Genomic DNA, 24437 nt, shown 5'->3' on the forward strand with positions numbered 1-24437 from the left:
TGTCCCTTAAAGCTAGAACAGTGAAAACCATTTGTTTCCATGACATCATCTAACAGGGTGGACGAATTTGATGGTCTTTCCTCCTGTCCACCGTAAACATACTTCTTGCACAATAGAGTTGGTCAAGGATTAAGGCCTTCCTTTCTTCCAACAGTTGTTTCAATATTTTATCTTTGTCAAAATATCCCTCTTTCAGCCTTCTTCTCACCATCTCACCCTTTTAAGACATTGAAGAAAGTGCATACTTTAGAGGGGAGCACCCATTTTCTGTTCACAGAGAACAGTTGACTTTAGGATAGATGATCAATTACTCATCTATTTCTCTAGTTTGACGAAAAGGTCCTAAGCCCTTCCTTGCCCATAGACTCTTACTCCATACACAAACTGGTCACCACGACTTGATCCAAAGTGCACTTTTGCTATACACCAAGAGTTTGTACTCGTGCTCTCATTGTAGTGTCCTTGCCGGGAATACGGCTTAAGTGCTGTTGTGTTAAATTACTTAAGGAGACAGATGTATTCTGGATAATCTGTATATTTTAAAGCTGAACCCCTTAAAGAGAAGAGCATAGAGATATCTTGAAATCGTACTAGTGTATCTCAAAACCCCAGTCTTATTTGTCACAAAAGTTCCTCTTACCTTGAGCCTCATTACCTAAATTCTCAATCACTTCGGCGGATTTAACTTTACTGCACACACATAAATGAAAAATAAATTAAATTAGAAATGATATTGTGAGTCAATTGTTCTGATTAAAGAAACAGTTAAAGGAAAGCTGATGCGTTCTTTCTAGTTTATTATAAAGTCTCAAAAGCATGCCAATGCATTTAACTCATTAATATATAAAAATATGCGTTTAGAACATCCAACTCTTCTTTTCTTCTAACACATTCTCCTCTCATTTACATCCTCTGCAATCACTCATCAACCCCCCAGCTGTATTGATTGCACATTCAGTGTGCAGTGATTATCACACAACATCAGCACAGTGTTTCCGTGGGACATTTGCTGCTTTATTCTAAATTAGCGCACATATCTTTCATAACATTTTCATGGAGTTAGTTGTGGCGTCTTAAAGAGTGAATCGTAATTCAAAGTGCGTGTTCTGTCCTTAGCGATAGTATTGTTTCTTCTCTATCACATTGTGTATACAATGTAGTTTTTTTTTTATTCCACAACATATGTGTTATTTCTTTTTAAGCAAATGTTATCCATATATTGCTTTTCTAGCTCCACTTATGTACTGCAGGCTAAGTCTATCATCCAACCACAACCTACGAAAGACCAATGCTTTTCCAAAACTTTGTATTTATTTACATACATTTCCGTAATCGAATGGCCCCATATCTTCCGATTAAGGGATATTATTCCGTTTTAAGGGTTAGTACCCGAACCACTCGCGCTGACCTATGTTAGGCAAGGGGGCTCTTGCTCTGTCCAGATCATTAAGGATATTGCAGTAGTACAGTGGAAGGGAGTTTTATAAAGAAGTACTGATAGCCCTGCTCCCACACAGAACACACATTTTGTAATGCTTTGTTAACTAAGAATCAAAAATAGTGTTGGGATTGTGGATACATTTGTATGACTCTCCATCAATCTAATAGCCTCGTCTTTTCATATCCGTTGAGTGATAATGTTAGCAGAACTTGATTAGTTGGGGCTGATGCTGGAGCTCTTGATGTCTTAGCAGCGCTTGGTTTGCTGTTTGCATGGCTGATTGGTTAATGCATTGGTTGGCTGCTGGTTAGGTGGTTGGTTATTCCCCAATGCTTTTCTTTTGAGAGCAGGAGACTGCTGGCATCGGAGTGTGTGCTGCGATGATTCTTGGCTTTATATCGATGGCATTTCCTTCAATGAGGATTTGTTCACTTTTCTCTGCAGATTTGCTGGGTGCTTCATGAAACCGGTTTCTGACAGGCAGGCTCCGGGCTACAACGATATCATCAAAAGGTTAGTAGAAATGTAACTTAAAAGAGGGATACTGAAAAGATCTCTGCCAAAAGTGACCATATTTGAGTTTTAAGGTCACCCTTTCATCAATATTCTGAGCACTCCTAAATGTGAAGGTTTTTGGTTCGCGTTTGTGCTAACTGTGAAAATGTGGACCATGCATAAAAATGTATTTTAAGTTATTTTGTGCTCCAATGAGTGTACCTGTAATTACTAAATTTGCAAAAAGGTAATTTTGTAAGAGCTCTGCCACAGTGACATTTATGAAAGCCTCATGCATCTGCTAGTTTAGAAGATACTTCTGAATGAAAACAAATTAGCCTCCTATATTGGAATGTCCCTGTTCGCATACAAACTCTTGAGAAGGTGACGACTGACCAACATCTATCTCGAGGTGAGGTGTAAATGTTTCATAGCGATCTCCAATAAATCTTCAAATTTTGGTTCTGGATGTTAGGAAAGAACTCTCACCAGATCAGGCCTTCAGGGGTAGTATCGTTTCATTGTAATAGAACTTTTGGGTTAAACCACCAACTCTTTTATGACTCTATACCCCTTTATATTCTGCTTTCATGCCTGTCATTTGCGGCTGGGTGGGTAGGACGTGCCACAGTGTAGTGCACATTCTTTCTCCAGCATCAACCATTGTCAATGATTAGTTGCTTAGGCATCTATAAGGAGGTGCCTCACCCCACCCTGTGCTTGCAAGGGTTCATGCTAATTGCATTACTAAGAACTGGAGCACTCATCTACACATTATTAAAAGGACATCGTCAAGAGTTGAGCACTAATTGTGTGCATAACTAGGTGCGCCTAATTAAAAAAATTTGTTTTATATAGCGCAAACTAGAACTGAAGGTATCGGAGCACTTTACACAGCACCAGTTATGTTACAGACAGACACGTTCTATTTTTAGGCACAGAGAGATTAAGTGATTTGCCCAGAATCACAGGATGTTGAGCGTCCCTGCTGAGACGCGAATCCGGTTCCCCAGCTTCGAGGTCGACCGCCCTAGCCTCTAGGCCGCATCCTGTCCCCTCTATCCTAAAAGGAATATTTAAAAACGCCCTCAAGGGCCCCTTAACTAATTTCAACCCAGGTAAAAACTACATAGTCACCTCATGTGAAAGACATCTTTGACCTAACCTGCTCATTCCCTAATGACTATGATGGGCTCTAATTCCATCCACTGAACTTGTTCCAGATTCTTAAGTGAAGCCTTCCAATGTGGAACCGGGAGCTCGCTCCCTCAAACACTGTCAAGTTGACAGAGCATTTTTTAGTAACTTTCGCCAGTGTGGAAGGGACATGTCCCCTCAGAAAAATAACAAAGTTCAAACCGTGTAAAGACTACCACAAGCAGAGGTCGGGGCGGACCCCAACGAGGCCTGTCAATGTTGTATGTGCTCTAGACAAAACTCAACAACATGTGCAAATGCACAAAGGCTATCTATGACTGCGAGGCTTAACTTTGCATCGTTGAGAAGTCAGAAGTGCAACAAAATCTGGTTTGGGTCGAAGTCAAGAGTGAGCGCCTACTCCTTCTACGCTGCACTCACAAACGATCCTCTTTGAGGTCAAGGTCTTAAAATAAGTCTAAGAAGTTGGAGAAGAATTTGAAACACAGTACTCCTTCATCTCAGCAGCTCCCATGATGAAGGGCCCTGTGACGCCCTGGGTACCGCCAGGTCGCGAACTGTCTCATCCTCAAAACCAATTCCATCCCTTGTTTCATTGTGTTTGAAATTCCTGGGTCAGAGGCGTTCACTGCTACACCTCATGGAGGACAGAAACAAATGTCCTCACAGAAGTGCTCCATCCAGGACAGACCAAACAGGAACCTCTTCTTCCTTTTAATGAGGACCTCACAGTGCAGGGCACCTGGACAAAACCAGGATCTTGCCCTCAGTGAGTAGGTAGATTATAAGGAGGTGTAGACCTTCTTCAGAAGACCCTGCCTTCCTCCTTAAGCAACCCATCCAAGAGAGCCTGATGGTGAAGGCCTCTACTAATTGTATCAACCCCAATGCATTTCTCAACACCTCGCCAGACAGAATCGAAACACATAGATGCATTCACTAAAGGAAAGTTCTCCTCTCAGCCAGCTTCACTCTCAGGTTGCTGAACACTTGCTTCCACCTGGGGCTATACTCCCATTTTTATAGGACATGGTGGTGGACATCATGCTAACCGCGCCTGATTATATCAGGCCCAACTTCCAACGCATCATTGCAGTTCTGCAGGACACATCAAAGTACTCAATTCACTTGGGTTGGGACACCACCGATTGATTGGGTAGGGCAGTCTCTTATGAACATTCCATTTGATAGCACACGTCTCTTCAGAGATAAGGCAGACTCAGCCATGCACTCTTGGGTTGGCACCACCTCCCCTGCAGTATCCCCTGCAAATTCACCACTTTTTGGACTTTGGAAGGAGTCACAAGCAGAGGCTGCTTCACAGCTTGCCTCTACAACATACCAGCTTCCAGGTCCCCATGGGTAGAGTACTACCCAGTCCTCTGCCCCTCCTTCCACAGTTGCTGCAAACCCGTTTTAAGTTGCCCTTGGCATTGCACAAACACACAGTAGGGGGCCATGTCGCCTTTTACCTCCCCGGGTGGAGGAGCATTACATCCGACCAGTGGGTGCTCCAGATTGTGCAAAATAGTTACTCCCTCCAATTCTTGTCACTCCCTTCCGAAATGCCTCCCACGCCACAATACTTCCTGGAGGACAACTTGTCCACTATCCCAGGGGAAGTTTAAGCTTTCTTGACCAAGGGAACCATAGAAAGTGTGCCGGGATCAGACATTTCAATTACTTTTTGGTGTCGAAAAAAAGGATGGAGGCCTGTGTCCTATTCTCGATCTTCGCCCTCTGAACTTCTTCCGCTGGAAAGACAAGTTCAAAATGCTCATTTTGGCCTGGTTTTGTCTGCTCTGGATCCAGGAGACTGGATGGGTGGCAAAGGATCTGCAGGACTCATACTTCCACATTCCTGTCTGGCAGTCCAGCAAATGCTACCTGCAGTTTCAGGTAGGCCACAAGCACATTCCATTCTCTGTACTCCCCTTAGACCATACCAATGCACCTCAGGTCTCACAAAGGTGATGGTGGTGGTTGCTGATCATCTGCGGAGGTTGGGGATACCAGACTTCCCAATCCTGCCATGACTGACTACTGTAGAAATCTTTGCACCAAACAGTTGTAAGCCACCTCCATACGATGGCCGGCATTACCAGGGTCTCAGTGAGAGTGTTTCTGAGGCTTCTTGGCCTTTTGGCATCCTGCATTCTGCCTTTTGCTGGTGGACCACGCCAGGTGGCACATGCAAACTCTGTAGTCTAAAGTCTCAGTAGACTCAGTACCTAGGGAATGGTTCAGATTCCTTCCAGGTTTCGGAGGAGACTGCAAAAAATCTGCACTGGTGGATTCAAGAGAGCAAATGAACCAGTGGCAGATCCCTCTCCCTGCCCCGCCCACAGCTAACAGTTGTGATGGATTCATTGTTGCTCGGTTGGAAAGGTCATCTGGGAGAAGTGGAAATCAGATGACTCTGGTCTGCGGTGGAAGCTCCTCTCCACATTAACTTGCTGGAGTTGTAGGCGATCCACTTGACACTGTAAGCATCCTTCCTGACCATCAAAGGGAAACCGTTATTGGTTCTTACAGACAATACTACCTCAGTGTGGTGTTGCAACAAACAAGGCAGAGTGTGGTTGATAATGGGTTCTGTGCCAGGAGGCCCTGTGCCTCTGGAAGTGGCTAAATGTGTAGGATATGTCTCTGGTTGCACAGCCCCGGGCAGGACCTTCAGATATCAGGACGACAAACTCAGTTGGTGTTGCCTAGCGGATCATGAATGGTGGCTGTATTCAGACGGGACACAAAGCATCTTCCAATAATGGGGAGACCCTGAGTGGATCTTTTTGTCACCACAGAGAATGTGCGGTGTCCAAACATTTGAACGTTAAAGTTCACAAGGAAGTGCTTGTACAGAGACGCTTTTTGCTTAGGGAGCTTGGAATTCCTGTACACCTTCCTACTGCTAGCTCTCTTGCCCAGGAAGATCAGGAAGGACCTGGCCCAAGTCATTTCTGTGCCCCCAGACTCGGTAAATAGAGTGTGGTACCTGGAACTACTTGCTATGAGCATGTTGTCCTCCACTCCAGCTGCACCTTCAGGAAAACCTCCTGTTGCAGGAGCAAGTCAGGGTCCTGCATCTGAGCCTACACAACCTACACTTCATGCATGGAGCTTGAGCGACGGCAGTTGATGGTTTTCAAGCTTCCTCCTGAAATAGTTTGTGTTATCTTGGCATCCAGACGTCCCTCTACTAAACCTGTTTATGTAGGATGCTGTGAGAAGTTTTTTGTATGGTGTTTCTCTCATACCACCCAGCTGTTATACGCACAGTTTGTTGACATACTGTTATTTTGTCTTTCGTTGGCCCAGCAAGGCTTTGCTGTGGGAACAGTTTATGATTATTTATTGGTCCTCTCTGACTTTATACTCCAACCTAATGATTGTTCAAATTTCCTGTTGTGATGCAAAGGGCTGATTCATATGTTCTGGGCATGCCCTTATGTGATGCCTCAATGGGACTCAATTTGTTTCTCACTTATCTCATAGGTGCCCTGTTTGAAGCACTGCATAGCTGTTCCTTCTGCCTCCTCACAAGAAATCTTCCTCATAGCAATCCCATCAGCTCATTGCATGAGTGCTCTGCAAGCTTTGTCTATCCAGTTGCTGTATACCTTCTTCTTCCCAGATATACTGGTACTTAGGACAAAAGCTGCATTCCTACCAAAGCCCATCACATCCTTTTTCATAGGGCAGTCTCGGCAGTCTATTACCCTGCCAGCTTTCTTTGCCCTACCTCATACATCTCTAGTAGAAGTGGAAGAAAGACTCCATCTCCCCAGATTCTGCATCATTCGCACCAAGTAACATCAGCTGGATGATCAGCTCTTAGTGGGTTTCTCTGGGGCAAAAAAGGGTAAAGCTGTGTAAAAGAGAGCCATCTACCAATGAATTGTATTATGGATCAAGATCATGTATGGGCTGGCAAAATAAAAAACACCCCCCAAGAGGATTGCGTACTCATTCCACTTCAGGAAAAGCTTTTAATACTGATCTAGCATGTGTTGTGCCAGTTTGGGCATTTGCCAAGCAACTACGTGGGCGTCCCTCCACATGTTTTCCTGAAACACTACTGCCTGGACAGCCAGGTCCGGGGGAATGGGCACTTCACCTGATCTGTTCTGCAGGATTTCTAGTCTGAGCAATTCCACAGACCCTTCATACTGCTTTGGTATCTATTCACAAGGTGAAGAAACTGCTGTTAGAAGTCTCTATCAGAAGAACAAGTTACTTACCTTGGGTAACAGCTTTTCTGTTAGAGAGTCTAACTGCAGATTCGTCACTGACCAACCCTTCTCCCTATTCTGTAGAATGGTTTCATTTAGTCCATTAATAAGATCCCAAATCAGAAAGTCTGAACGTGTCATATTTGCTTTCAATGTCTCGGCATCTAAGGGCACAGACAGAGAGCACACAGAAGCCGATGTCAATGTGTGGATGGGGCACTTATTTAAGGGTCCCGATGTCACATCCGAGGTGGGACAGATCTGACCCAGAGCCGCAAGACACCACCTGCCGGTGCAGTAATGGTTTTGCTACCAAAAGTTTCTAGATTCCGTCTGGCACTTGGGGAAATGAACAAGATGAGGGATCTGCTAGTTAGATAGAGTCTCTTCCAGAAAAACTGTTACCAAAGGTGTGTAACTTGTTCACCTGTCACATATATTCCAAGCACATCAAAGAATAACCTGGTAGGCTATATTTAAAGAGTTATTGACATCTGCAGGCCCTCAGACATTGGTATGTTTAGCATTTGAAACACATTTTTAACAGCACCTGCCAGTGCAGGAGGAAGTTGCTACCAAAAGTTTCCAGATTCAGTCTGGCACCTAGGGAAATGCACAAGTTGAGGAATCTGCGAGTTAAATAGAGTCTCTTCCAGAAAAGCTGTTGCCCCCAAAAAATTGAAACAAATGATTGAGAAATACATACATGTGAGAAAGTGCCATCTTTCTTGCATGGTATGTCCCCACTTTTTGCTGAATTGCTGATGTGCTTTGACTGAGTGTGTCCTGGGCTCCTGCCAATCAGGTGCCCAGGGCCGGTGTTCCTTCCTTAAAAACTGTGTTGACACTAAACCCCAATTGGCATCTCTGGCCACATGTCAGCCCCTGTTAAATGGTACCCTAGGTACCCAGGGCTTTATGACCAGAGAAGACCCTTAAGGGCTGCCACACTTATTGTGCCACCCTTAGGGGCGCTGTACCCCGACACACAGACACTGCCTTTGCAGGCTGAGTGTCCTGGTACATAACTAAACAAAGAGTCGACATGGCACACATCCCTGTGTGCCATGCCCACAAACCCACTGCCCTGGCATACATCAGTCACCCCTCTACCTGGGTGCCCTATGCCAGAGGTGTGGGCACAGGTGCATGAGCCCTGTGCCCCTACAGTACCCAGGGCCATTCCTGGGCACCGTAAGTGCAGTCATGCCATTAAGAGTATATGGTGCTGGGAGGTTGTCATTACAAACTCCACAGTACCATAATAGCTACACTGAAGACTGACAATTTTGATATCAAACTTCTCAGCACATTAAACCCACACTAATACCAGTGTGGGATTTAATGTAACATGCAGTACAGAGGGCATCTTAGAGATGTCCCCTGAAAGCTAACCTACAATCCACATCTGGGCTGAGTGGCTGTAGAGGCTGCCACACAGCAGACATGTTGCTGGACCCCTGGGTGGAGAGCCCCCCGCTCTTCTGGGCCTGCAACAATGCACATCCTGGGGAAGGTGCTAGGACTCCTCCCCCAGGATGGGCAAGGGGAAGCTTCAAAGGCATGCCGCCTTTGTGAGCTTCTCCAGGCCACTTGCTGTACTCAGGAACTGGCCCCCACCAGTCCTGACCCCCACTCTGGCGGGAAGACTGGCGGGAAAACCTACGTGAGGAAAGGGGGTGTGCCAGCCTGTGCCTACTCCACCCCTCAGGTGGGAGAGGCGAGGAGAAGCACAACTCCAGGCTCGGGACATCTTGAGGATGGGGAGCCCTGCCCAATCAGAGATAGGCTCCTGCCCCCCTCCCACAGGAGAGGAGCAGGATAGGGGGTGTACTCACCCCAGGACAGGGACCTATTGGTCCCTGCCCTTCCCCTACCTGTAACACCCCTAAAGTATTTAGGGGCACCTTGAACCTTCCTTCCTCAGATCCCGATTTCGAAACAAGAAAGAAGACCAAGAAGAAGAAGACTTGCCATGTAGCTGCTAACAAGAGGACAACACCAACAGACTTGGCCCCAGCCCTACAGGCCACCTTGAACCTTCCTTCCTCAGATCCCGATTTCGAAACAAGAAAGATGACCAAGAAGAAGAAGTGTTGCCATGTAGCTGCTAACAAGAGGGCAACACCAACAGACTTGGCCCCAGCCCTACAGGCCTGTTGATCCTTGAACCTGCTCCTGCTAAATCCCGGTGTCGCCTGCGAACATCAACCTCGAGAACCCCGGAGGACCTGCCTTGACCCTCTTAGAGACTGGGACTCCCACGAGCAGTGGTTCTGCTCAAACAGCATACCCCTGGTGCCAGCCAGGAACCGCAAATTCAGCCCACTCTGCCCCCGCCGAGCACGGCCTGTGCCCGAGTGGACAAAGACCCTGACGACATCCCCCCGGCGATTCTGACCTGGAATACAGTGCCTTCCCAAACCGGCTCTCGGCCTAGGCAGAGCATGGAGACTGCTTTGCTGGCGGTTGTGCAGGAAAGCAGGAAACTTTTAGATGCAGGAGGTGCGGCGGCCATCATCCTGTTAGACTTGAGCACAGCCTTCGATACGGTGAATCACCAGGTCTTGATACACCGTCCTGGCAAGTTGGGAGTAGCCTTAACTGCCCTGAGTTGGCTGCGCTCCTTCCTGGAAGGTCGTTCATTTCAGGCTTTTGAAGAGGGCATGAGCTTCAAACCCCCGCCTCTCTAGTGTGGCGTACCACAGGGCTCGTCGCTGAGCCCGACGCTTTTCAACGCTTATATGGTCCCTTTGGCATCAATTGTGGCCCCTTTTGGGATCCATATGGTCACCTATGCGGACGACACCCAACTGGTCGTAGCCTTAAACCAATCCACACCATACTCCACGACCCCGAAAGCTTGTCTCATGGAAGTTGTAAAATGGATGGGGTCCTCCCACCTGAAATTAAATGGAGAAAAGACCGAGGTCATGACCCTGGGCAACTTTGACAATACGGCACTCAGAACCATCTGGCCAGCATGCATGGGTTCAGTTCCAACCCCTAAGCCTCAAATAAAGAGCGTGGGCATCTGGCTAGACCATAATCTGACTTTTCAAGTGCAAGCCAGGAAGTCAGTGGCAACTTGCTTTGGCCTGATCAGAATGGCAAGGAAAGTGCTTCCCCTGCTCCCTCTCCAAGCCAATAAAATCATGGTCCAGTCTATTCTGCTCTCTAGACTGGACTATGGCAATGCACTCTATCTGGGAGCCCCTACCTCAGTGATCAATAGACTGCAGGTCATTCAGAACTATGCAGCCAGATTGTTGAAGGAAACTTCCAAATTGCTCTCTGCAAAACCCGCCCTCCGTCTCCTTCACTGGCTTACAGTGAAGGAGCGAATCAGCTTTAAATCACTCTGCATTGTTCATGAATCCCTTCAGGGGAAAGGCCCTCCCCTGATTTCAGCCATAATTCAGCCATACAAAGCTAGGAGAATGCTTTGCTCGGATTACCTCCTTTTCATTGAGACCCCCAGAATCAAACGATCTAGAAGTAACGGCAGAATTTTTTCCTTGATTGCTTTTTTCCTTGAATGCGGGCAGACTTTGGAACGCTCTGCGGCTCCACCTCCGAAAGGAGCCCAGTCACTGCGCCTTCAGGAAACAACTTAAAACCTTTCTGATCCCTTAAATTAATCATCCTGTTCTGCCCACCCGCTCAGTAGTCCTGCCTAGCACTGGGAGGCCTCCTGGTAGCCATGCGCTTTACAAATGCCCTTTCCTTTCATTTCATTTAATTTCAAGAACCCTCCTCGGCGACGCCTGCAGCCTCAGAACCAGGGACCCCTCCAACCACGACCAGCGGAGGATAAAATTTCCCGACGTCAAAAGACACCCCTACACCCGGTGCCCCACTGACACCTGTGCCCTACTCCGGGGGGCCTACCTATCCTCCAAGATCCCAACTTACCCCTCGAAGTGTTGGTCGCTGCTGAAGATCCTCCGTCCCCGAGCCCGCAGCCTTTGACCACTTTCCAAGATCTTCATTGAATAACATTGAGCACCCGACAGCTCAAAAGCACCCTGCACCCAGCCGCCCCAGTGCCTCTGGCAGTGCAACCTTTTAGTTAACCTACTTCCCCATTTGCCCTGAACAAGTGACCAGGAGCCCAGCTCCCACAGCCGCGTGGCCTGCTTGCCAGCAGCCACTTACCGAAGGCCCCCTGCCACTCATTGGATAACATTGGGCCTAACTACCTCTGTGCCGCTGAGCGTGTACCAAGTGTACCTACCTGACCCTGGGAGACCCCTGAGTCTATGCCCAGAAACTTAACTCTGCCAGTCGAGTACTTACCTAAAAGCCGATAACTCATTCTTCTTCCATAGGCTAACATTGACTGGTTTCACCTGGGAATTCTAGTGTGGAGTTTTGAAACTTTAAAATATTAATCTAAAATCAGCCGAACAACGAATTCCGTTTTACTCACCTATTATCAGGAGAGACCTCAGTGCTGCATCTTGTAGCTCAGTACTGACCCTGAAAAGTAATTTTAACCGTACTTACCAGTAACTTAAATTTCCTTCCATAGGATATCATTTCCTGCTTTTTGCTGAAAAAGTTTCTAAGTGTCGATTTTTGAAACTTACAAATATTCTTTAAAAACCGTGCCAACGATAAAAACTTAATTCATTGCCTGTTGTAGATAGATGTCCCAGTGCTGAACCTAGGAGCCCAGCCCTGGATTACAAAAGTAACGTAAACATACTTTACCTGCAAACTGAAATTCCTTCCATAAGATAACATTGGTAATTTCATCTAGAAAAGTTTCTAAGTGTCAACTTTTAAAATACAATAATACTCCTTCAAAATCACTACTGTAACCAAAAAGCTTTTACTTAACGGTTTACATTGCATGTCCCAGGACTGAATCTAGGATCCAGTCCTGTGGTTAGAAAAGTAATCTACAAAGTAACTAATTGCATTTAACTAGAAATTCCCATTGAGCTCAATGCTGCACTGTGTTTGAAATTGTGTTGCCTATTGCAACAACTGTAACTATTGAAATCAAAAAGTCTATTGCCTATTTGAAATGTATTTAACTGAAGTAATTCATTCGAGAAAGTATATTTTGATACCTTGTTGGTTCTAAAATAAAACAACTATATCTTTTAATACAAAAGCAATTGGCCTAGAGTTCAGTTCTTGATTGGAGGGCTACGCTGTTGGCAGACTGTCGCTGTCTTTCATTAATGCCTATGAGCTTATGAGCACACAAACATTCTCGTTGTGGGAAAGTTGTTGTGGGAAAGTATTTTAAAGCATTTTGTGTTATTTGTATTTCTAATTTGCGCCACAATATTCTTGCTCTTTTAAATATTCCAGTGTCAGTCCCACTTACTCTTGCTTGCCTCAGACCCCGGTCCGTCACGGCTTGTGCCGCTTGAACGGAGGGTCGGCCTAGGCATCTACTCACTTCCTGCTGCACTAGCGGAAGGGACAGCAGCGCTCTAGTTGTCTTCCCCCTTTCCCTACATATGCGGGAGGAAGGCGCGGACGCGCGCAGTGGCACCCTGATTGGAGGGCTACGCTGTTGCAGACTGTTGCTGTCTTTCATTAATGCCTATGAGCACACGAACGTTCTTGTTGTGGGAAAGTTGTTGTGGGAAAGTATTTTAAAGCATTTTGTGTTATTTGTATTTTAATTTGCGCCACAATATTCTTGCTCTTTTAAATATACCAGGGTCCGTCCCACTTAACCCTTGCTTGCCTCAGACCCCGGTCCGTCAGGGCTTGTGCCGCTTGAACGGAGGGTCGGCCTAGGCATCTACTCACTTCCGGCTGCACTAGCGGAAGGGACAGCAGCGCTCTAGTTGTCTTCACCCTTTCCTTACATATTCGGGAGGAAGGCGCGGATGCGCGCAGCGGCGCGCCGAAGGCAAGCCCGTCCGCGCCAGACCACTGCCAGCTGCCAGGATACTTTCGTCTCTGTCAGGTACTTCCACCTCTGTTTTATGCGCTCTTAAACACTATTACTAATATGCCTAGCCTCAGGTACTCCAGTAATGAATTAAGAGACTTAAATCTCCCCCAGATCTCAATCTCTGATGCTTTATCAGCTGAAATCGTTAGGTTTCCATATATCTTTTGCTCATCGCTGTCCTCTGATCAGAGTGCGAACGCGGTTCTTTCATGTCCTAATTGGCCCAATGGAGCTAAGGATCTTACTGCGATCTACTTCAATGCCCGTTCCATTCCCAATAACAGACTTGAAATATGGAGCCTTCTGGACTCAGAAGCCCCGGACTTATGTTTCGTGTCCGAGACCTGGCTACATGAGAATGCCATTCCTGATCTTCATGTAGCCTTCCCTCCGAATTACAAAATATTCCGACATGATAGGAAGGACTCTAGGTGGGTGATCTTCTAATTGCAGCAAATCATAACATCAACATCTGCTGCACAGAAAGCCTTGTGTTTGACCGCACTGAAATTATGATATTTAAAATAATCTGTGTTTTTAATGAGGTCTGGAAGGGGGCTCTGCTCTACCGACCACCCGGCACGAAGAGAGAGTTTGCTAACTCTTTGTTAGAGATTATTGCTCCTCATGTCCTGAGCTCGGACAAACTTCTTCTGATTGGTGATTTCAACTATCATGCGGATGAACTATTAGATGCCGAGACTGAAAAACTAATTGCCAATATGTGCACTCTTTTTTTTTTTTAAAACCTTTATTGAAAGACACGTATAAGTACAAGCGCTGGCCTACAACCACAGGGGCCGGCCGCAAAGTCAGGAGACTCAAAAAAAACAAAGCAATGTATACGATAGAGTGAATACAGGATGAATGCAAATAAAGTCGTTACATCGCCAGCGCCAGGATAAAAAGGGTTTCATTTTATATTATATAAAGGAGGCAGCAACCATATCTACCAGCGCGTCATGCAACATATACAGAAAAGAAGGGGGGGGCAGGAGGGAAACAGCCCCCCACGCAAGCAGACGAACACAGTAGGGCAAAGCCCAAAGACCTCACACGCCCATACCAGGTGCAAAATAGAGGAAGAATACCAGCAAACAAATAAAGTGGACGCCACACGTACAGCCCACCCGCCCCGAAAAAGGAGAAAGTGCAGACGCTTACGAAACAGAGGAGTAAACACCAAGGGACATAGCCCACCCCCTGGAAAAAGGCAAAAAGGGACCATAGAATAAAACAAACTAAAATAACAAACACCCCCCCCACCCTACATCACTGTAATGGCTACGGCCTACCCCACTAAACAGCGTGCCTGTCGCCCAGAGTCACCCGAAATATAGAAAAAGAGAAGGGGAATTATAACGAAGAAAGAGAGGGGAATAAGAAAAGGAAGGAGAGGAAAAGGAAGAAAGAGAGAGAGGAGAGGAGCCAGCGACCGAGACATAAAACACTACCCCCCCGCAACAATAATTCAATAATCGAGGTCGAAAAGGAGAGTCAAGAAAAGCCCACACCGGGATGTAAACAGGAACCATCCAGAATAACGAGGCCCGGAGATGCCATGTAAAGAGAGTCCCACAGGCATCCGGGCACGATCACCCCTGTCCACTTTTATGAAGAGTCGAGCATCCCAGCCCCGCCACAGCCAAAAAACAGCAGAACACAGTGGGTCCATACCAGTCAGGAAAAGCCGGTGTGATCTCCGCAAAACACCGTCCCGGCCAACTAGAAGCAACCAGGAGAACTTGGCAACAGTCAGAATGCAAAAGTTCCACAAAGATCCACGTGGTCAAGCACAGTATCTGGGCCGTCCAGCACGAAGCAAAGAAATCAGGATGTAGAAAACACTGCAGCATCGGCACCGGGTCCGCTAGATCCCATAGAATCGAGAACTCAGCCGGAGATCCCAGCACAGCCGCCGGCGAAGTTTCAGGCAGTACAATTCGGGGAGACGACACTTCGTCACAAAATGGCGGAGCCACCATGGCAGCGATCCGCAACTCCAAGACTCGACATTTCAAGGACAGGTCGATCCGCAAAGCAGACAGGGCAGACCAGATAGCACGCCAAGTAGGGGCCGCCCAAACCAAACGAGGGCTGGAGAAAGCAAATGCGGCAACTTCCCTGTCTCCGGGAGAAGGACACCCCGAGGGGCCATCCGCCATCTTAAGCACAGCACCTTCCGCCATCGCCGCAGGTTCTTCCAAGTCCATCAGGAGCACCGGCGGCCCCAGGGCTCACCGCCAAACCGCGGCGGAAGGCGCTCGGCGGAGAAAGGAGAGTCACCAGAAGAACGGGCGTGCTCCCCACAGCACTCGGGGGGAGCCCAGCATCGGATCCCGGCAGGACTAACAACAGGAGTGGGTTTCTCACTTGTGGGGTGCCGGACAGCGCGGCTTCTCTTCTTCGGGCCGGTAGGCAAACGGACATGCGGGGTGGCCCACCAGCGGGGGCGGGTCTGCCCCGGGGGTCCCGGCCCGCGGCTCTCAGGCTCCCACCATCGGGTCTCTCCACCGGTTCCGGACCGCCGGCACTCCGAAAATCTCCGGGCAGGCACAGCACTCGAGGCCCCGGCGTCAGGGCCGGGAAGGCCAACAAGGTGACCAGGGCAGAACGCCTGAGTCACTGCACGCCAGAGCCCCGGAAAAGGATGGTAAGTGACGGCTCTTCCTCAGTGACCAAATTCGGAACACCCCGAGCAGGATGAAATACAGGATAGGTGGCGGGGAGGAAGAGATCACGGAGCGAGGCGGTTATGCGACCGTTCCGATCGCCATCTTGGCTCCTCCCCCAATATGTGCACTCTTAACCTCAGTCAGAAGATTGCTGGCCCGACCCATCAGGCAGGCCACACCCTTGACCTCCTCTTCACCAACTCCCAAGATATTGTCGCCAGCCCTCCCATCTCACTGCTCTGGACGGACCATTATTTAATGAAATTTACCATCCCCACTCTTACTACTGAACTAGCCTCTAAAGAGAAAGTCACATTTCGCAGACCCGTGAAAAAAATCACACTTTCTTCTTTCTCTAAGCATTTTCAGCCCGAATCTATAAACCCTATCAAAAGCGTTAGTGCCGCCGCCCAGCATCTCGAGGTAACTATCGAAAATGTATTGGACAAGATTGCCCCTCGGCGCATGGTCAAGAGTAAGATCAGGTCTGCCCCATGGTTCACGGAACAGCTCAAAATCGCTAAATCACGAACAAGAACTGCTGAAAAAAAATGGCGCAACAACAAAAATCTAGCAGATCGTAATGCTTATAAAACCGTACATACTAACTATATGCGGGATATAAGGTCGGCGAAGCGAGCGTATCTAACGGAGCGCATAAATCAGAAAACTCCTCCAGAATTTACCACCCTGAACAATCCATCATCCACTCCCAACTCTAGAGAATGGACTGAAGCTCTCTCCAAATTTTTTGAGGATAAAATAATTACCATATCCGAGTCCTTTTCTCCGTGTCAAACTCTAAGGCAATCTGAAGGGCCAACATCTACCCCCGATAATGTTTCCCACATCTGGAACGAATTTGAAATGCTGGATATGTATGTATGTATTTGAGCTTGTAAAGCGCACTGCTTCCCGTAGGTTTCCTGGCGCTATATAACGCTGGGGAACCTGTCCTGGCTTTCCCTGTGGGATGGTCCCTGCTGGGAGTCCCCAAGTGGAGCCAGGCATCCCCGGCGTTGATGGGGCCATTGTGGAGATTAGGCAAGCTAATGCCCAGAGTTGCCGAGTGGGACCCCTGATTAGAGTAGGCACCGAAGCGAGAATTATCGAGTCCGCTGACCCAGGTCCACAACCCTGCCGCGTCGGGAATTGAACCCTGGTCCCGTGCTGACTTCTGCTCCCGGGTCTGCCGCCTCTAACCAGTGAGCCACACTACTCCACAAGTAGATAAGGACAAGACCCTGTTAATTGGGCAAAAAATTAAGTCAGGCTCCCCTACGGATCCGTTTTCCCCCAAATTGTTTACTACACTGGCCCCTGCCCTGGTAGAATGCCTAACCAGCCTCCTTAATAAGTCTCTTCTAGAGGCTGACTTTCCCATTGTATGGAAGGCAGCTAGAATTAGGCCAATACTGAAGAAGCCTGGAGCTGACCCTAACATTCTGCTAAATTACCGACCAATCTCTTTGCTGCCGTACTTCGGAAAGATACTGGAATCTTTTGTTAATGGACAGTTGGTGAACCATCGTGAGAGTGAGGGACTGTTAGATCCCTCCCAGTCGGGCTTTCGTGCTGCTCACAGTACTGAGACAGCACTGGTCGAGGTGACAGATAATATCAGGTTGGCCCTGGATAAACATCAATCTATAATCCTAATCCTCCTTGATTTGTCTGCGGCCTTTGACACCATCTCCCACCGCATTCTTATTCAACGGCTATGGGAGATTGGTGTCAGAGGGAAGGTCCTGGAATGGTTTACCAGCTATCTATCTGACCGTACAACAACCGTCCAAGTCGGCCGGAACACAGCAAGCACTCGGCCTGTCAAGATGGGTGTTCCACAGGGCTCCATCTTGAGCCCTACCCTTTTTATTGTCTATATGACACCTCTGGCCAAAGTGATTAGAGCGTTCGGCTTTAAGGTCCTATCATACGCGGACGATACCCAGATTCTGGTCCCCTTAGGCCCTGACCTCGATGAGACAAAACTTCGTTTTAAAAACTTGATGATCGAGGTTAGGAACTGGATGTGTATCAACCATCTGCAGCTTAACGGCAATAAAACAGAGATCATGATGTTTGGCAAAGCTACTGATTATTGGGCTCACGACTGGTGGCCGGTACAGCTTGGCGACTGTCCGACTCCCAAGGAATCAGTGCGGAATTTGGGCTTCCACATGGATAATAAATTATCCATGAAGACCCAAACCAACCATATTGTAGGAACCTGTTTTGGACTTATGCGCAGTTTGAGCAAAGTCTTCAAATGGATTCCAGCAGAGGCGCGGAAACCCTTGGTGCAGGGTCTAATTTTAAATAGGTTACACTACGGAAATTCGCTCCTACTAGCGATAAATGTGCACTACCTGAAACAAGCATTGGAAATGCAATAGGTCTCGCAATAGAATAGTTAGACTTTTTTCTTTTTGCAAATGGAAGAGTGGCGTTGCGTGGATGAGTGGCGTTGCGTGGATGAGTGGCGTTGCATGGATGAGTGGCGTTGCGTGGATGAGTGGCGTTGCGTGGATGAGTGGCGTGTGTGAGTGGCGTTGCGTGTGTGAGTGGCGTTGCGTGTGTGAGTGGCGTAGCGTGTGTGAGTGGCGTAGCGTGTGTGAGTGGCGTAGCGTGTGTGAGTGGCGTTGCGTGTGTGACTGGCGTTGCGTGTGTGAGTGGCGTTGCGTGTGTGAGTGGCGTTGCGTGTGTGAGTGGCGTTGCGTGGATGAGTGGGGTTGGAATGCAATAAGTATAGCATTAGAAAAGTTGTAGTTATTGGTGAGGGTGAGGGTGATTGAGGGTAAGGGGGTGAGGGTGATTGAGGGTAAGGGGGTGAGGGTGAGGGGTTTAGGGTGAGTGAGGGTGAGGTGTTGAGTGGGGGTGAGTGAGGGTGAGTGAGTGTGAGGGAGGGTGAGTGAGGGAGAGGTGTTGAGGGTGGGTGAGGGGTTGAGGGTGAGAGGGTGAGTGAGGGTAAGGGTGAGGAGTTGAGTGTGAGTGAGGGTGAGGGTGATTGAGTGTGCGGTGTTGAGGGAGGGTGAGGGTGAGTGAGGGTGAGGGTGAGGTGTTGAGGGTGAGTGAGGGTGAGGAGTTGAGGGTGAGTGTTAGTGAGTGTGAGGGGTTGAGTGTGAGTGTGAGTGAGGGTGAGTGAGGGTGAGGGGTTGAGGGTGAGTGAGGGTGAGGGTGAGGCTGAGAGGTTGAGGGTAAGTGAGGGTGAGTGATGGTGAGGCAGAGGGGGTGAGGGTAAGTGAGGGTGAGTGAGAGTGAGGGTGAGTGAGGGGTTGAGGGTGAACGGTTGAGGGTGAGTGAGGGTGAGGGTGAAGTGTTGAGGGTGAGTGAGGGTGAGGGGTTGAGAGTGAGTGAGGGTGAGGCGTTGAGGGTAAGTCAGGGTGAGTGAGAGTGAGGGTGAGTGAGGGGTTGAGGGTGAACGGTTGAGGGTGAGTGAGGGTGAGGGTGAAGTGTTGAGGGTGAGTGAGGGTGAGGGGTTGAGAGTGAGTGAGGGTGAGGCGTTGAGGGTGAGTGAGGGTGAGTGAGGGTGAGTGTGGGTGAGGGTGAGTGAGGGTGGATGAGGGTGAGTGAGGGTGAGTGAGGGTGAGTGAGGGTGAGGGGTTGAGGGTGAGTGAGGGTGAAGGGTTGAGAGTGATTGAGGATGAGGATTTGAGGGTGAGTGGGGGGTTGAGGCTGAGTGAGGGTGAGGGGTTGAGGGTGAGTGAGGGTGAGGGTGAGGCTGAGAGGTTGAGGGTAAGTGAGGGTGAGTGATGGTGAGGCAGAGGGGGTGAGGGTAAGTGAGGGTGAGTGAGAGTGAGGGTGAGTGAGGGGTTGAGGGTGAACGGTTGAGGGTGAGTGAGGGTGAGGGTGAAGTGTTGAGGGTGAGTGAGGGTGAGGGGTTGAGAGTGAGTGAGGGTGAGGCGTTGAGGGTAAGTGAGGGTGAGTGAGAGTGAGGGTGAGTGAGGGGTTGAGGGTGAACGGTTGAGGGTGAGTGAGGGTGAGGGTGAAGTGTTGAGGGTGAGTGAGGGTGAGGGGTTGAGAGTGAGTGAGGGTGAGGCGTTGAGGGTGAGTGAGGGTGAGTGTGGGTGAGGGTGAGTGAGGGTGAGTGAGGGTGGGTGAGGGTGAGTGAGGGTGAGTGAGGGTGAGTGAGGGTGAGTGAGGGTGAGGGGTTGAGGGTGAGTGAGGGTGAAGGGTTGAGAGTGATTGAGGATGAGGATTTGAGGGTGAGTGGGGGGTTGAGGCTGAGTGAGGGTGAGGGTGATTGAGGGTAAGGGTTTGAGGCTGAGTGAGGGTGAGGGTGAGTGGTTGAGTGTGAGTGAGGGTGAGGTGTTGAGGGTGAGTGAGGGTGAGTGAGAGTGAGTGAGGGTGAGTGAGGGTGAGGGCTTGAGGGTGAGTGAGGGTGAGTGAGTGTGAATGAGGGTGAGTGAGGGTGAGTGAGGGTGAGTGAGGGTGAGGGTGATTGAGGGTGAGTGAGGGTGAGTGAGGGTGAGGGTGAGTGAGGGTAAGTGAGGGTGAGGGTGAGTGAGGGTGATTGAGGGTGAGTGAGGGTGAGTGATGGTGATGTGTTGAGGGTGATAGAGAGTTATAGAGGGTGAGGGGTTGATGTTTAAAAAAAAATTTGTTAATAAAATGTCTGACGGAAATCGCCACCTGAACGCTACCTACATTTACCAGGTTAGCGTTCTAGTTTTTTTTTTTTTTTCCCTACCGTTACGTTTTTTTTTTGATGGACATTTTTTTTAGCCAATCGGAGCGCGACGTTTTTGACGTCGCGTTCCGATTAGCATACGTAATCGGTGGAATTCTCCAGAACATGGAGAATAGCCGGATGCGGAAGGCGTGTTCCTGTACGTGTGCTGTTGGTGCGTCGTAGGATAGGTAAGAGATTCCCTCGACGTGTTTTTTGAATATAATGTAAAGTAGTATTGATAGTATGCATAAAATAGTTAATAATTACGAGTGTATTTATATAAATAGTGACATATTTTGTTAGCGATTGTAATTATTTTAGTTATTTATGTAATTTATATGCAATTAAGTGTTTTATTTACTACATATAGTATATTTAAGTTAACGAATGAATAGGAGTGTATTTTTAATACTGTTGACATTGTATTTTTTTGTTTGTAATATTTCGAAATGATTATTATGTCGTGTAATTAAAGTCTTGTTTTTATTAATCGATATGTAATGTATTAATTTTCTTAAAGTGTTATGTAATGTATTATTAGCAGTTGTTTGTAATTTGACGTACAAGAGCTGTTCATTGAGTTTCTAAGTACTCTTTTCGCCATGAATATTGTACACTTAAAATGTATTAATTGTATTACGATTTCTTTTGTGAAGCTAAGAGACATATGTAATGTTTATTGATTATTTTTTGCGCTGAATCCAAGTTGCGTAATATGTTTTTAATACTTGATGTAATTCCGTGTGATGAAGTGCTATTGTTATATGCCTACGGCTTTTTGTGTAACTCATGACAATTGTGTTTAATCCGTCCGATTTACGGGATGAATAGTGCTTGTTTATTACCCAAGTTAAAAATAGGCTGTTTTACTTTTGTGTTAGTACATCCTAGTCCTCGCATCCTGACTGATAATTCTTCGTTCTTTTGTTGGTGTTATTTTGTCCTAATAATTGTTGGTTTGGTGACCTGAAGCTTGATAAACATCATTGCGCGTATTTTTACTTTGGTTGTTATTTTCTAGGATGTCTTTCTGTTGTGTATCTTGAGTATGTATTTGTAGGGTGAATTAGGCTGTTAGTTTATTAGGGTGAATTAGGACTCAGGATTTCTATCTTGGAGTTAGAGTGTGGATTAGGATAGTTTATTTCTATTATTCCTTTTGTTGTTGTATGTGTGTGTGTGTGAGGGTGAGTGAGGGTGTGTGAAGCTGAGGGTGTGTGACGGTGTGTGAGGGAAGCTTGCACTGCTGCTGTCGGTGCTGTACCTGTTCCATGTGTAAGGGAAGCTTGCACTGCTGTTGCCTGTGCTGTACCTGCTCCGTGTGTGAGGGAAGCTTGCACTGCTGCCGCCTGTGCTGTACCTGATCTATGTGTGAGGGAAGCTTGCACTGCTGCCGCCTGTGCTGTACCTGATCTATGTGTGAGGGAAGCTTGCACTGCTGCTGCCTGTGCTGTACCTGATCTATGTCTGAGGGAAGCTTGCACTGCTGCTGTCGGTGCTGTACCTGTTCCATGTGTAAGTGAAGCTTGCACTGCTGCCGCCTGTGCTCTACCTGATGTATGTGTGAGGGAAGCTTGCACTGCTGCCGCCTGTGCTGTACCTGATCTATGTTTGAGGGAAGCTTGCACTGCTGCCGCCTGTGCTGTACCTGATCTATGTCTGAGGGAAGCTTGCACTGCTGCTGTCGGTGCTTTACCTGTTCCATGTGTAAGGGAAGCTTACACTGCTGCCGCCTGTGCTGTACCTGATCTATGTGTGAGGGAAGCTTGCACTGCTGCCGCCTATGCTGTACCTGATCTATGTGTGAGGGAAGCTTGCACTGCTGCTGCCTGTGCTGTACCTGCGAGATTTGTGCTGTATCTGCGAGATTTGTGTAAGTAAATGGAGAGGGGGGTGAGAGTTGGAAGAGAGAGTGAAACAGGCAGAAACGTGGAGAGTTAAAAGAAAGAGGGAATGAATCTAAGCTGTGAGATGTGGCATAACAGAAGGATTTGTAGTGCGTGCACCGCTGCTTGGGGTACGACAAACAGGAGATGGTGACTAAAGTTTCAACAATGAGGTTGGAAGGCAGAAACGTGGAGAGTTAAAAGAAAGAGGGAATGAATCTAAGCTGCGAGATGTGGCATAACAGAAGGATTGGTAGTGCGTGCACCGCTGCTTGGGGTATCTGCGAGATTTGTGTAAGTAAATGGAGAGGGGGGTGAGAGTTGGAAGAGAGAGTGAACCAGGCAGAAACGTGGAGAGTTAAAAGAAAGAGGGAATGAATCTAAGCTGCGAGATGTGGCATAACAGAAGGATTGGTAGTGCGTGCACCGCTGCTTGGGGTATCTGCGAGATTTGTGTAAGTAAATGGAGAGGGGGGTGAGAGTTGGAAGAGAGAGTGAACCAGGCAGAAACGTGGAGAGTTAAAAGAAAGAGGGAATGAATCTAAGCTGCGAGATGTGGCATAACAGAAGGATTGGTAGTGCGTGCACCGCTGCTTGGGGTATCTGCGAGATTTGTGTAAGTAAATGGAGAGGGGGGTGAGAGTTGGAAGAGAGAGTGAAACAGGCAGAAACGTGGAGAGTTAAAAGAAAGAGGGAATGAATCTAAGCTGCGAGATGTGGCATAACAGAAGGATTGGTAGTGCGTGCACCGCTGCTTGGGGTATCTGCGAGATTTGTGTAAGTAAATGGAGAGGGGGGTGAGAGTTGGAAGAGAGAGTGAAACAGGCAGAAACGTGGAGAGTTAAAAGAAAGAGGGAATGAATCTAAGCTGCGAGATGTGGCATAACAGAAGGATTTGTAGTGCGTGCACCGCTGCTTGGGGTACGACAAACAGGAGATGGTGACTAAAGTTTCAACCATGAGGTTGGAAGGCAGTGAAGTGAAATGTGAGGAGGCACCTCTTCAAATTGTAAAACAGACGGAGGGCATTGCTGTGGGGAGGGGGTGTAGGAGAAATGCACATGGCGGGCAGGGGAGGGGGCGGAGCGGGGAGAGCGGCATGTGGGTGTGAAGAAGCCGGGGCCTTTGGTAGAGAAGCTAAGCTTCACTTCAAAAGGTGTCGGAGGAATGCGGCAGAGGGAACAGACGGCGATTGCGGCTGAGGGAACTGATGTGCACGAGCTTTTAAGCTCAATGCACATGCGCATTGAGCTTAAAAGTCACGGGCACTGCAAGGAATCGCCAGGATTCCTTGCTTCTTAGTTAAAGCTTGTTTAAGCCGCAATAGGCTCGCAAGCTCGATGCGCATGCGCATCGACAGGCGAGACCTAAAAACGACAGGTTCTTCAGAACACCGCAGCACGGCTGGTCTTAGACCTTCCCCGAAGATCGCCGTCCGCCCCATGCCTCAGAAGCCTTCACTGGCTCCCTGTGAAGAAGCGAATTATGTTTAAAACGTTATGTCTTGTTCACAAACATATGTATGGTAACGGCCCTAACTATTGGTCCCATAAACTTACTTGGTACGTTCCCAGAAGGCAACTCAGATCTAGCACTGAGTCACTGCTTGCCCCGCTGAGAATACAAACCGCCAGAAATGGGGGTCGTGCTTTTTCCTTTCTTGCCCCTTCCCTCTGGAACAAGATGCCCTTGAACCTGCGCACGACCTCAGTACACATCTGTTTCCGCAAGAGGCTGAAGACCTGGCTTTTTGCAAACTAGTTGTCCGTATCTCGTCAAAGCCGTCTGCAAGCGCCATGAGACTCTTTGGATGTGATATGTACGCGTTACAAATGCCTTTGACTTGACTTGACTTGACTTGTGTGAGACCATTTGCTGACTGGCTGTGTACAACAAATGCTTTACACTGTCCTCTGATACTGCCTTACTGCTCGACTAAGCTACCACTTTAG

General features: G+C 48.0%; 1 protein-coding gene and 1 long non-coding RNA gene across 10 annotated transcripts in view; one reads left to right on the top strand and one right to left on the bottom strand.

Moving 5' to 3' along the window:
- Window positions 1–24437, top strand: part of BRD8 (bromodomain containing 8) — a 791877-nt gene that overhangs the window by 727763 nt on the left and 39677 nt on the right. For all 9 annotated transcript variants that reach the window (XM_078652722.1, XM_078652724.1, XM_078652723.1 and 6 more), the window contains one exon: window positions 1886–1954. In XM_078652722.1, the coding sequence (XP_078508848.1) occupies window positions 1886–1954 (69 nt within the window). The remainder of the gene's footprint in view (window positions 1–1885; window positions 1955–24437) is intronic.
- Window positions 1–24437, bottom strand: part of LOC144768792 (uncharacterized) — a 108676-nt gene that overhangs the window by 11043 nt on the left and 73196 nt on the right. The window lies entirely within an intron of this gene.

The sequence above is a fragment of the Lissotriton helveticus genome, chromosome 7, assembly GCF_964261635.1.
Source record: "Lissotriton helveticus chromosome 7, aLisHel1.1, whole genome shotgun sequence".
Classification (NCBI taxonomy): Eukaryota; Metazoa; Chordata; class Amphibia; order Caudata; family Salamandridae; genus Lissotriton; species Lissotriton helveticus.